General features: G+C 38.2%; 1 protein-coding gene across 1 annotated transcript; it reads right to left on the minus strand.

Annotated features, from left to right (window-relative positions):
* Positions 1 to 1,721: 1,721 nt before the first annotated feature.
* LOC113700477 (GLABRA2 expression modulator) lies at positions 1,722 to 6,706 on the minus strand. The gene is made up of 4 exons (XM_027220954.2): positions 6,166 to 6,706; positions 5,797 to 5,898; positions 4,116 to 4,387; positions 1,722 to 2,139 (listed from the first exon to the last, which is right to left on the minus strand). The coding sequence occupies exons 1-4, from the start codon at positions 6,617 to 6,619 to the stop codon at positions 1,951 to 1,953; spliced, it is 1,017 nt and encodes a 338-aa protein (XP_027076755.1). The 5' UTR covers positions 6,620 to 6,706; the 3' UTR covers positions 1,722 to 1,950.
* Positions 6,707 to 13,460: the final 6,754 nt, after the last annotated feature.

The raw sequence follows: 13,460 nt of genomic DNA on the forward strand, positions 1-13,460 counted from the left end.
GAACAGAAACTAGTCTTTGTCATCCGAACAGACCATATACATACAACAAATCTTTGCTTGCAATTCGCACGATAATTTGCCCATCCCACCTTTTTATCATTATTGTAGTTCATTAGCATAACTTTGACCTAGATATTTATAATACCAGCCTGTCTCCTTTTATTTTTTTACCAAAAAACAAAATAAATATTGATTCGTCTAGAAATATACTACCTGATTTGCTGTGGTCATCAGTTTTGAATTTTTGACCACGAACTTTTAACAATCCAAGGATAAGAAAATGATTTTGTAAAGACAAGAAATTCTGAAATACACCAAAACCCTTTTTTTCTTTTTTCTTTTTTGTGGAATTTTTTCCAGTGTTTCTTCTCTGTCTTAACCTCTTTACAATTTTCTTGTTAATGTGGAGTACAAAAAAAATGGAGGAAGTGGGATGACGTCACTTCATACACCAAAAGGGCATATATAGGAGACTATTTTTCACATGTAAGTTCAAGCACCCTCCCCACAAAAAAAAGAAAAAAAAAAAGATACGCTTAGAAACGTTAAAAAGTAGGTAGAGACAAAGGTAGACACAGAGCTTTGATGGACAATCAGGCGTGCAAATAAAAGATAAGGGCAAATCACCTAAAGCACGCTTTGTGTTCTACTTAGGACTCCATGACTTCATGCCCCTATAAACAATCCAAAACGTCAAACCATGCTTTAGAGCAAACAAATTCAATTCTAAATCCTTTAGGATTAGACAACTTGCGAACCATCTCAATTGAGTATTGGGTCTGGAGGTTTCTATGGAAAGATGAAGAAATGAGGAATGGAGTTTAGTGGACAGAAGAAATAACGACTAAAATGTCCACTGTCCCTGGTTTCATGTATTCCCTAAATGATATAATATATTATCACGGATAGCTAAGAGTTAGATGTGCAACGTTCATGAGATAAAAACGCTTTAAATTTATGGACCACGAACACTTGAGAATCCACACGCCAGGATTCTGCAGATTAATTATTGGGGGTAAGAAAGACTAGTGTAAAGAGACAAATAATGAAGAACTGATAAAATGAGTCACCAAAACCCTGACAGAACTCAACATGTCATTTATTTTTTTCCCGAGAGAATTGTGTTTTTTTTTTTTGCCGAGCAATCCCAACGGGACCTATCCCAGATTTCTGGAGGCACAGAATTTAGGTGGGCTATCTCTTCAAGTGAAAACTCGTGATAAAGAACAGAGGACGGATAACACGCTGGTGGGCCGTCTGCGAGATGTCAGAATTGATAATCCTATATGCCTCACACAGTAGGAACAATTTCATCTGAAATACAATCTAAAGCTACAATTGCACTGCAATGGAAGTACCCCGCGAATCCTTGATTATCGTTTACCTTCGAAAGAGGCACCACCGAGTTTGGGTTTAGAGATGGCAACAGCTGAACATTGATGGGATGCAATGCTCTGCATTACTTCTCAGTCACATATATGCACCAACCTCTTGTGTGATGACAACGTCGCTTTGGTACATGTGACATCTAACAACTTAGAAAAGAAAAAACAGTCGAGCTTCAAAACCGCATCAAGAATTGCAAAATCGAAGTTCTGAAAACTTACAAGTCCTTTAAATGATTGTGAGGTTGATATCTGTTTCTTCCTGATACTATTAAAGTGATTGCCAAACGAGTAGTTCCATGCAGCTGGAGTCATGCAGACCAGAAGCAAACAATATATGGTTCATGTACCCCAGATGTTTCATTCCTCACAAAATATTCCATGAAAAAAGTTCTGTAGCTACTGCTTTTCACTTCTAATTTACCAGACGAGTCCATCCTCTGAAAGACACTAAGCTTTTTGTCTCTTAAAGCCACTTCAAGTTGAGAATGAAACCGAATATATGGACTACATCCTTTAAGGTAGTTCAAAATTGACAGAATTAGCAGAATTCATACAGCTTGTATCATACAACTTGTAACTGGTGCGTTTGTAATACCTCCTGCAAACACTTCACAGCTCTATCATAGTTTAGAAAGCCCATGAACCAGAATTCGTGGTTGTCAACAGATATAATCTGGATATACTTCTCTGAAGGATTATTTCTGCTTGATGAAGGGTTAACTGCTTTAAGTTGATGTAATGGTATCACCACCTAGACATGAAGATCAAAGAGACAGGAAACGATTAGCAAATATTCTTTACTAATCTAATAGATTAAGCACCTGAGATTTTGTAGAACAACACCATACCTAATAAAGAAGCACTACCTACTAACAGTAGGCACCTTAAAAGATTTATGCACTTAAATAGAATTCCCATAATATTAGGATTCCTAAAAAAAATGTTTCCAAAAAGAACTGTGTTCAGGTCAAAAACCAATGAAGACCAGTATCTTCATAATTTTCCATATGACAAAGCATAAGACGTAAGCGAATGAGTCAATGCAAAATCCAATACATGCACCATGAAGTACTCTGATACAAAACCAATTCAAAAATGAACATCGAAGCACCCTCAGAGTCTTAAAATATGCTTTACCTAGGCAATGATAGGCAAAAATGTTTTGGAACATTAATATTTTGGCTAAAGATCAACAATGCTGCAATGGACTGGAGACTTCAAAGGAAGATGGATTGAAGATTGGTGCAGACATGACATGATCGAATTGATAGCTATCAGTGGTCAAAATATGGAAGAGGATGACCAAAGGTTAATGAGCAAGTGATATGGAGCATAGTCAAGTGACTAATGATCAGCATGTTAGACAGAACTATATGAGCATAATCAGAAGACAACCATTTATGGTATAGGAGATAGCTTTTGTTGAGTTGATATATCCATTTCCCATTTCCACTCGCATCTAAAACAACATGCAACTCAAAATCCCAATTTCCACTTAACAACTATAACATCACCCTAGATAGTCATTTTTCAATTTCAATTAGCCTGCTTTATCTGGGAATCTATAATACAAGTGTTATTTACTTGATACTTGAGAGATCATATCTAATATATCCAACAGCATCTTAATTTATAGTGAATTTATGTAAAGTCATGAGAAGGCAAGGCTATTGAAAAATATCCGGAATTCAAATAACTTGCCAAAATTTACATCAGCAACTATGTCATGCTTTTTAATGAAAAACCCTTTGCTACACGAAGAATCCATGGTACACGAACAGTTCTGCCAAGATCAGAAAACCTCGAATAACAATAATAATCTCAAATTGGATGCTGTCATACACAGACCAAAAGTAATGTACCAAGCCTCAGAGTTATCCTGAAGTTCTACTGGCTAAGATAAATAGTGACCACTTTGTGCTCCATAATGCATTACTATGCCAGGAAGACAGAAAACAACTATAAAATGATCCAATGACATGCACTGTGAAACTCAATAAATATCAAAGGTGCTGAAAGTAACAACGAATACACTCTGAACACATCATTATACCTTTTGACTTTTATCTAAAGCTTGACTTACTCTTGAGATAAACCATACTCAACATTTTTTTTTTAATTTTTTGGGGTGTTTTAGCGGCTAAACCAAAATATATCATTGAGATAGTGAGTGTGTTTGGATTGAAATGATTTGAAAAAAAATAATTTACAAATCCCAATCACCTTTTTATCTTTCCAATCATCTTTTTATCTCACATACATCATATCATAAAAAGTGCTACAGTAATTATCTCAAATAAATCATCCAAACAAACTCAGTGTTTTAGGAAAATACTACTATTCATCAAGTCTTTTATCACCTGTTGAAAGATGCTACTAAGCATTTTTACCCATACAGGAACACAGGAAGCGCAGCAGAAATTAATAGATTCTCCCCTCATATTGGATATCCTAGGTTGAGTTTGTGATTTAAACTCTTTATGACCAATATTTTCTATGACCATGCAAAAGAATCTGAAATACTAGTCTGTTACAAATACCAACTGACCAAGATAGTGGGTGATAAACTTGATCTTCATGGTAAAACACAGTCAGATTGCAGGAGAATATCCACTAAGGCAAAGCAGAGATGATCTAATAAATCATATTAAATGAGGTTCATTCGGATTTTACATATAGAATTACATAGAGAAACTGTTTTCTGCTAAAAAACTGGTTTTATTGTACCTTGTAATAGCTCCACTCAGTCTTATCATCAGACTTATAAGATAGAGGATTGTCACTACAAAATGCAAGCTTTGCAGTAGACACATATAAAATACCCATCACTGGCCCCGCTGATGTGGACAAATAACAAGCAAATGAATTCTGAAGTTGCTCTTCAGGAACTGTCTCAAAAGTTTGACGAAATATCTTCTCATAGCCACCTTCAGCCAGAACCTTAGTTCCCTGTGCAATTCTTCCCAGGGCAGCATCAGCAAGACTGGGGCCAGTTTTCACTAATTAAAAAAGAAAAACATACTTTAGCAGTTTCAGTGGTAAAACCTAGAGGCCTTTGTCCTTGTATATATATAATCATCTTCCATGTCAAAAACCTAACAACTTCAGGGTATGTAATTGAAAGTAGAATAGTTTCACTATTAATATTTTATGAGCATAAACAATGATTTATTAATGGACTAGTTGAATGTCTTATATATATAATCATCTTCCATGTCAAAAACCTAACTTCAGGGCACATACTTGAAACTAGAATAGTTTCACTATTAATATTTTATGAGCATAAACAATGATTTATTAATGGACTGGTTGAATGTCTTATATATAGAATCATCTTCCATGTCAAAAACAACTTCAGGGTACATGCTTGAAACTAGAATAGTTTCACTGTTAATATTTTATGACCGTAAACAATGATTTATCTAATGGACTACTTGAACGTCTTATTAACATTTTTGCAACTTGGATTTTTTTCCAAGGCAGTGCTTTTAGTTACCTTTTCTTTCCAGAAACCCACTTCAAGGTGAAAAAATCAAGAAAAGTCATACCATAGAAATGAGAGGAAGCACTTCTATCCTGTTATTTCAATTTTGCTTGTATGAGAAAATAAACAGAGACAGTAGAAAATCAACTCAGAACCCTTATAGTTGGCCCAAAATGGTCCTAGAGACCATTAAAATTTGAAACATAATAAGTAAGGTAATGTGATAAACATGCATAATTTCATTGAGATACTATCTGACCAATAAAATGGAATTGAATATCTTTTCCATTTTCTGAAGTTACCTTCTTTCCTATGATCGGTGGAAAAGAAATAAATCAACAAAACATTCACCATATGAGATAAGCTTGGCATCTTAGTTCCAATGAAAAGCCATGTCAATCAAGGCAGAGAGCATAATAGTACATAACAAAAGTAGATAAATCTCTCAAGTAATTAACCGTTAACTAATATTTTAATAAAACTTTAGTAAATTATCTAAAAAAAACGCTTAGATATTTTTTCTCCTCTCTTTTCATTTTCTTTAATTATTGTAACATGTTTTTCCTGCACAAGAATCACGTCTCACCATTCAGGTTGCCTTGTGTGCATTATTTTCTCTCTCAAAAAAGTTCACCATCTTTTTAATTTTCCAGAGTTTTTTTTTTCTTTTTTAACATACTTCACAGATTTAAACATGTTTGCATTAGCATCCATCATGCATTTGCATGGGCACATGCGTTAGCATAAACCTCAATACCTCTGGCTCTAGGGCTATTTGATAAGTCGTATAGAAAATGAATTTTTATTTACCAGAGAAAAACCAACATGAACCCATACAAAAAGATATAATTAAACTACACAATTAGTGGTACAATACAAAAATAAAACCTAGAACAAGATCAACAAAGCTGACAATCTACTTACAATGTTGCCAAGTGTTTCCCGCCAGGTCTTCCGCCTTCTTTGTTGCTTCCTTGACATTCCTCGCCCATCTCCCCAACACATCTTTTGCACTCTCCATTTTACCTGTACACAAATTCAACAAAATCAACACCATACGTAATCAATTAATTGCTTGTTGAGCAATTAATTTAACCAAAAATTCATTAAAAAAATAACTTCTCCATCCTAATTAACCCTAGTTATTGCATTTCCAGGATCAGGTTCCTGAAATGCATATTCAAGTACATCAATTTAACATAAATACAAATATTCCTATCCAAATTGCTAAAAATGATAAAAGGTAATATACATTATATTAAAAAGGAAAAAGATAAAGATAACAGATCTTACTTTTGATATCTATGGAGGACAAATTACTATCGGAAGGAGCGGCGGAATAAGCGACGTAGGGATTGGATCCGCTACGTTCTTCAGAATACGACGGCGTACTGGACCTCGGCCTCGGCGATTCCGACACCAAATCCTCGCTCCACCGCACCGATTTCTTCAACTTGCTATTTAACGGACTCGGCGATTTATCGCTTCCACTTCCGCCACCACTCTCATTATTCTCGCTGTCATTATTATCGAATTTATTGCTATTAATATTCTCATTTACTATACCATTACTCTTACTACTAGCATTATTTTCCAAATTTTGTTTTTCATTTCTGTCTTCTTCATTCGATTCGCTTGATTTTGCATCCGGATTCGAACTCGGATCCGTTCCCTGACCCGAACCCTTCCTCTCCTCTGCCTCCGCTATCTCTTTCTTTCCTACTCCGTCCTTGCTCGGCTGCTCCATCGTCTGTCAACTTCAATGACGGTGGCGCGTGCAATAATTCGCTCGTATTTGGATCTCTTTTTTGGGTTACCTCGTATTCGCTAACGATTTGGATGCTGAAATAAGATTATTTAACAGCACTAATAATCAACGTTATCATTTAACTTTTGGGTATTTAACTTTGTCCCCCCATAGTTTATTACATTCTTTCGTATTGACCCACGAAACTATTAGTTTTGTCACTCACCTCCCCACAATATCGTGCTCCCTCCCGTTGGTTTCACCATCTTCATTAAAATTCATTTTAATGATTTATTTTGCATTCAAATGGTCGTAAATGTTTATTTGGTATATTTTTGAAAAAACAATCAGATGAAAGTTAAGATTGTTCCTACAATAGTACGTGGTAGGCGGACATTTGTAGATTCAAAAAAGAAAAGAAAATAATGTTATAGAATACAATATTAAGTTTTGTAACTCAATAGGTTAAAAAAAATATTTGAAATGAGTATCAAATAAGTCTACATACAAATCTTTTACAAAAGTTAATGAAGAAATAAAAAAGCACCTAACATGAATATATATGGGTTTGAAATATAATTTTTCTTTTGAAAAAAAAAAGTTTACAATGGTAATAAAAAGGTATTGAATGCATTACCTGACTTTGGGTATAATCTTCATAGCAATTCTACATGATTGTTTAAGCTTTTTTGAGTTGATTGCAATGATTTAAAAAAAATTAAAAATAACTAAAAGCTTAATTTTTCTTAATTTATGTTTAAAAATTAAAAGTGTTGAAAAAAGTCTAAATTTGTCTCTAATGGCACCTCAACAAGTCAACATTTTAGAATGAAAAATTTTTAGTGTAGACCTTAAGATGATGTCAAAAGCAAATGAAAATATATAATAACTTATTAAGATTTTATTGGCACAAGGGAAGAATTTCAAAGAATAGAGGATAAGAGGTACGCAACCCTATCCCATAAATCTTTCAGAGCCTCAAAGATAAAGCTATATATTACTGATTAAAAACAATCAAGGACAGGATCTTAAATGAATTAGTTCGATAGTCTAAAGGTTATTTAACCAATTGATAATACAAGGGAGCAAATTGATATAAGATCATAGATTGAGGTGCTAACTTCCATTTAGCCCGCTCTTACACAGGCACGTAATTGGAGGGATTTAATTACCGGCAAAAACGGTGACCTGCATTGGGGTTGGAAACTGAGTGGACCCCCTTGTCAGGAATGGAAGGACTTAAGTGTAATTAGTGAAAATTAAATACCTATATCTGTTTCTGTTAGGTTGGTTACTCAGGTGGTTAGAACTAATGATGTCAGCAGCTCAGTTAGTTAGTAGACGGTTAGCTAGCTAATCTCCTTATAAGGAGCTCAGTACACGAGATGAGCATTATTAGCAGAATAACAAATTGATTCTTATTTCTCCCCCAATTTCTTCTCACTTTACTCTTCTTCCTCATTTCTTATTCTTCCTAAATTCCTTCCTCTCTTCCCTGCGCCTACGACATCTCAGTCTCAGGAATTCTACTTGAATTCCTGACAAGTGGTATCAGAGCTGCGAATCCTCGGATTATTGCAGCTCATCACAATGGCAGAAGGCACCCGCTTCAAGAATATGGAAGATCAACTACGGAAACAAGAAGTTCGATTGCAGGAAGCTCTGCAATCAATCCTCTCTCTTCAGCAAAACCAGCAGGAAGTTCAACAGCAGCTGCGAGGGGAAATGGAGAACTCCAACAAGGAAATGAGAACAATGATCGGCGGCATGGACCAGAAACTCAATGCCTTGGTTCAGATCATGGCCAGAGAAAGGAATGGAGAAAGGGAGGAAGCAACTCAACTAGAGAAAACCCCCATTCTACCCACGCCGCCACCACACACGAAGCTCCAACCGGAGTTTGGCACCAGTCAATGCTCAAGAGTCAAACCTCCCAAGGTATTTTTACCCAATCCACCAAGGATCGAATTGCCTTTGTTCGCCGGAGAGAATCCACGCATCTGGCTTCGCAAGTGTCAGAAGTACTTCATAACTTACCAAATTCCACCAGAGCAGCAGATGGAGGTAGTCGAAATGTTCCTTGACAATAAGGCAGATGTATGGTACCAAGGCATCAAGGTAGAATTTCCAGATTTGTCATGGCAGCAATTTGCCAACATGCTCAGCGAGAGATTTGCAGAAAAAGGCACGCGCGATGTGGTGGAGGATTTCAATAAGTTGCAACAATCCGGAACTGTGGAGGATTACCAAGAAAAGTTTGAAGAATTGAAATCACTAATGCTGGTAAAGAATCCTCACCTTTCTGAATCATACTTTGTTTCAAGTTTTATTAGTGGATTGCGAGAGGAAATTAAAACCATGGTAAAAATGTTGAAACCAAACAAAGTGTCGGATGCGATGGAATTAGCTCGATTGCAGGAGGAAGCTTGGAAACTGCAGCAAAAGTCTGCTAAGCTAATAACAAAATCACCTGTTGATCCCAAGTTTGGCCTGTTTAAGAACACTGCGGCTGTTTCCAATGCCTATAAGGTTCCACCATCTAGTATGCTAAAAAATGAAAATAATGAAGCCACGCCAACTAGGAGGATATCTCCACAGGAGATTCAGTTTCGGAGGAACAATGGACTGTGTTTTAAATGTGGGGAGCGTTATGGTGCCGGACATCAGTGTAGGAATAGACAGCTGAATATGATGGTAGTCGAGGAAGAAGACGAAGGGGAATTCCTAGATGCGGTAGGGGAGCAAGATGAAAAAACGGGCAACCCAGGGGAATTGATGGATGTATCCTTACATACACTCTCGGAAGCGTTGAAGAGGAAGACAATCACTCTCCGAGGAGAAATCAAAGGCTTTCCTGTGTACATTTTAGTAGACACAGGTAGTTCAGAAACCTATATTAGCCAACATCTGGTCAGAACTCTAGAATTACCATATGAAGTCACTAATCCTTTCACGGTGGTCATTGGAGATGGTTCGAGTGTGACAGGGTGCACCAAGTGTCCAAAAGTGCTATGGTCCACCAACAGTCACAAATTCTGTTTTGACATGAGGATTATGGAGCTAGGAGGGTGGGACATGATCTTAGGAGTGGATTGGATGACCCATTATAGCCCCATCACCTTTGATTTCCACAAACTACATATAGCTATTCACAGTGAAGCAGAAGAAGTGATCCTGCAGGGATGTGTAGTGGAGGCTGAACTTAATCTATTGAGGAATAAGGACCTACGAGACTACATCAACTACAAGCACAGTTGTTACAACCTAACATCTGAGCTCCAGCAAGGGAGCCCAGATACCGACACACCAGCAGAGGTAAAGGAACTATTGGATAAGTACAGAGAGGTCTTTGCTGCTCCTACAGGGTTACCACCTGAGAGGAATCTGGATCATTCCATACCTCTTAAGGCTGATGCTCATGCCTTCAAAATCAAGCCCTATAGGTATCCACACTCACAAAAGGCTGAGATAGAGAGACAAGTCATGGAAATGCTAGACAGTGGGATCATTAAACACAGCAATAGTCCCTATGCCTCACCTGTGCTGCTTGTTAAAAAAAAGGATGGAACCTGGCGTTTTTGTGTTGATTACAGGCACCTGAACAAACTAACTATTAAGGACAAATACCCTATCCCTAACATTGAGGAGCTGATAGCTGAGTTGGGAGGATCTAAGTACCACTCCAAGATAGACCTGCGAGCTGGTTATCATCAGGTGCGAGTCAAAGTCCAGGACGTGCACAAGACTGCCTTTCAGACCCATGAAGGACATTATGAATTTCTGGTGATGCCCTTCGGGTTAACCAACGCACCAGCCACCTTTCAGGCTTTGATGAATCAGGTTTTTCAGCCTTACCTACGCAAGTTTGTATTAATATTTTTTGACGACATATTGGTTTATAGCAAGGACTGGGACCAGCATGTACAGCATTTGGAGGTGGTGTTAAAAGTACTGAAGGCAAACCAGCTCTATGCGAAGCTATCTAAATGTTCTTTTGCCCAGCAAAGGATTGAATACTTGGGGCACATAATCTCATCAGAAGGAGTGAGTATGGAAGATGAGAAGATAAAGGATGTACTAAATTGGCCTACACCCAACTCAGTTAAGGCCTTGAGAGGATTTCTAGGCCTTACTGGTTACTACAGGCGATTCATCAAGCAGTATGGCATCATATGCAGACCGTTGACAAACTTACTCAAGAAAGATAGCTTCTGCTGGAATGAGCAAGCAGACGCTGCCTTTCGAGAACTGAAGCAAATCATGTGCTCTTCCCCAGTCCTAAGGCTACCAGACTTTGAGAAACCATTTGTAATCGAAACAGATGCTAGCAATGGAGGTATCGGGGCAGTTCTACAGCAGGATTCTCACCCAATAGCTTATCTCAGTAGAGCACTCTCACCTAGAAATTTGGGTTTATCCGTCTATGAGAAAGAATTAATGGCTCTAGTGTTAGCTGTGACCAAGTGGCGACACTATTTGGTTGGACATCACTTCATTGTTAAGACTGATCACCAGTCACTGAAGTACTTATTGGAACAACGACTGACCACTCCCTTGCAACACAAGTGGTTGACTAAATTGCTGGGTATGGACTATGAGATACAATACAAGAAAGGAAGTGATAACAATGCTGCAGATGCTCTATCCAGGAAGGTCTGCTATGCCCAGGAAAATCAACAAGAACACTCTATACTGGCACTCTCTGCAGTTAGACCCAAGTGGATGAAGGATCTATGTAGTAGCTATGCAGGGGATGACAAATGGCAATCTGTTATAGCTCAGTGCTTGCTGGACTCACAAGCTGAGAGTGACTATCAGGTTATAGATGGGATAATTAAGTATAAAGGGAAGCTGGTTGTGGGATCAGCCAACCATATCAGGAACTCCTTGCTCAAGGCAGTACATGACACTGCTTTGGGAGGGCACTCTGGTCAGAGAGGGACTTATCAGAAGCTAAAGAGCTCATTTTATTGGGAAGGGATGAAGCAAGATGTGGCCAAGTTTGTCAGCTCTTGTGAGGTATGCCAGAGATGCAAACATGAGAATGTGCCGTATCCAGGCCTGTTGCAGGCCTTGTCTATTCCTGATAAAGCATGGTCTCATCTTACTATAGACTTCATCGAGAAGTTGCCTATTTCTCAGGGGTTTGACACTGTCCTTGTGGTTATCGACCGGTTCACTAAATATGCTCATTTCTTGGCACTCAGGCATCCTTTCTCAGCCACACAGGTTGCACAGCTTTTTCTAGACAATATATACAAGTTGCATGGATTACCAGTGTCCATTGTAAGTGATAGAGATAAAGTCTTCACTAGCAAGTTTTGGCAAGAACTCTTTAGGCTAATGGGGGTGGAATTACATCTGAGCTCTTCCTACCACCCCCAGACAGACGGGCAATCTGAGAGGCTTAATCAATGCCTGGAGAATTTTTTGAGGTGTATGACTAGTGAACATCCCACTCACTGGCATAAATGGTTGTCATTGGCAGAGCTATGGTACAACACTACGTTCCATTCAGGGTTACAAGCCACACCTTTTGAAGCCCTCTATGGTTACAAGCCAACACACGTACCACTGGGGCCTTACCAGGACACTATCATACCAGGAGCAAAGGATTTGGTACAGGAAAGAATTAGAATCTCTCAGTCTATCCGGGAACAACTGGACAAGGCACAGCAAAGGATGACTTATTTTGCCAACCAGCACAGAACTGAAAGGACTTTAGCAGTTGGAGACTATGTGTTCCTTAAGCTGCAACCCTACAGACAACAGTCCTTAGCTATCAGGAAAAGTCTCAAACTAGCAGCCAAGTATTATGGCCCCTTTGAAATTCTGGAAAAGGTGGGGCAGGTTTCCTACAGACTCAAGTTACCGGAAGGAGCCAGGATACATCCAATATTTCATGTGTCCCTACTTAAGAAAAAGATTGGGCCAGATCAGCATACCACTCCCACCATGCCAGAGTTTGACATGCAAGATCAGTGCATATTGGAACCTGAAGCAATCCTTAAAAGAAGGGTTATTCTCAGAAATGATCAACCTGTGATACAATATCTGATCAAATGGACTAATATGGATAGTGATGAAGCTTCGTGGGAGGATGCCTCTGTCATTAGCCATCAGTTTCCACTTTTCCAGCCTTGAGGACAAGGCTGATCATAAGGAGAGGGAATTGTCAGGAATGGAAGGACTTAAGTGTAATTAGTGAAAATTAAATACCTATATCTGTTTCTGTTAGGTTGGTTACTCAGGTGGTTAGAACTAATGATGTCAGCAGCTCAGTTAGTTAGTAGACGGTTAGCTAGCTAATCTCCTTATAAGGAGCTCAGTACACGAGATGAGCATTATTAGCAGAATAACAAATTGATTCTTATTTCTCCCCCAATTTCTTCTCACTTTACTCTTCTTCCTCATTTCTTATTCTTCCTAAATTCCTTCCTCTCTTCCCTGCGCCTACGACATCTCAGTCTCAGGAATTCTACTTGAATTCCTGACACCCCTTTTATTGACGCGGGAAACCGAGTCAAGTTAAAGAACCGCTCGGTTTAACGGCAGCAAACGGAATCTCTTTGATCGTTTTCCATTTCTCTTCTCTTGCTTAGGGGCCGTTCGGCGGATCCTTCCAATCCCCCAAACACCCAATGATTTTCACTTTTCAAAACCATTAACCACAGGTTTAATCCTTCCTACTCTGTCGGTCTAAAAATTCTTATTCTTTACTCAAAATTTAAAATTATTTTTCTAAATTTAACATGCATCCAAAGAAAAGGTGACTCCATTCAAAAAAACATGGAAGTGGAGAAAGAAGCATGAGTGCTAAGAAGGAACTCAGAAAATGATG

Source organism: Coffea arabica, chromosome 7e, assembly GCF_036785885.1.
Source record: "Coffea arabica cultivar ET-39 chromosome 7e, Coffea Arabica ET-39 HiFi, whole genome shotgun sequence".
NCBI lineage: Eukaryota > Viridiplantae > Streptophyta > Magnoliopsida > Gentianales > Rubiaceae > Coffea > Coffea arabica.

Coding starts and splice junctions, on each gene's coding strand:
- LOC113700477 (XM_027220954.2), bottom strand. CDS start 6,619: ATGGAGCAGCCGAGCAAGGACGGAGTAGGAAAGAAAGAGATAGCGGAG. Junction 5,899..6,165: donor GTCCTCCATAGATATCAAAA/GTAAGATCTGTT, acceptor ATTTGTGTACAG/GTAAAATGGAGAGTGCAAAA. Junction 4,388..5,796: donor GGGAAACACTTGGCAACATT/GTAAGTAGATTG, acceptor TTTTTTAATTAG/TGAAAACTGGCCCCAGTCTT.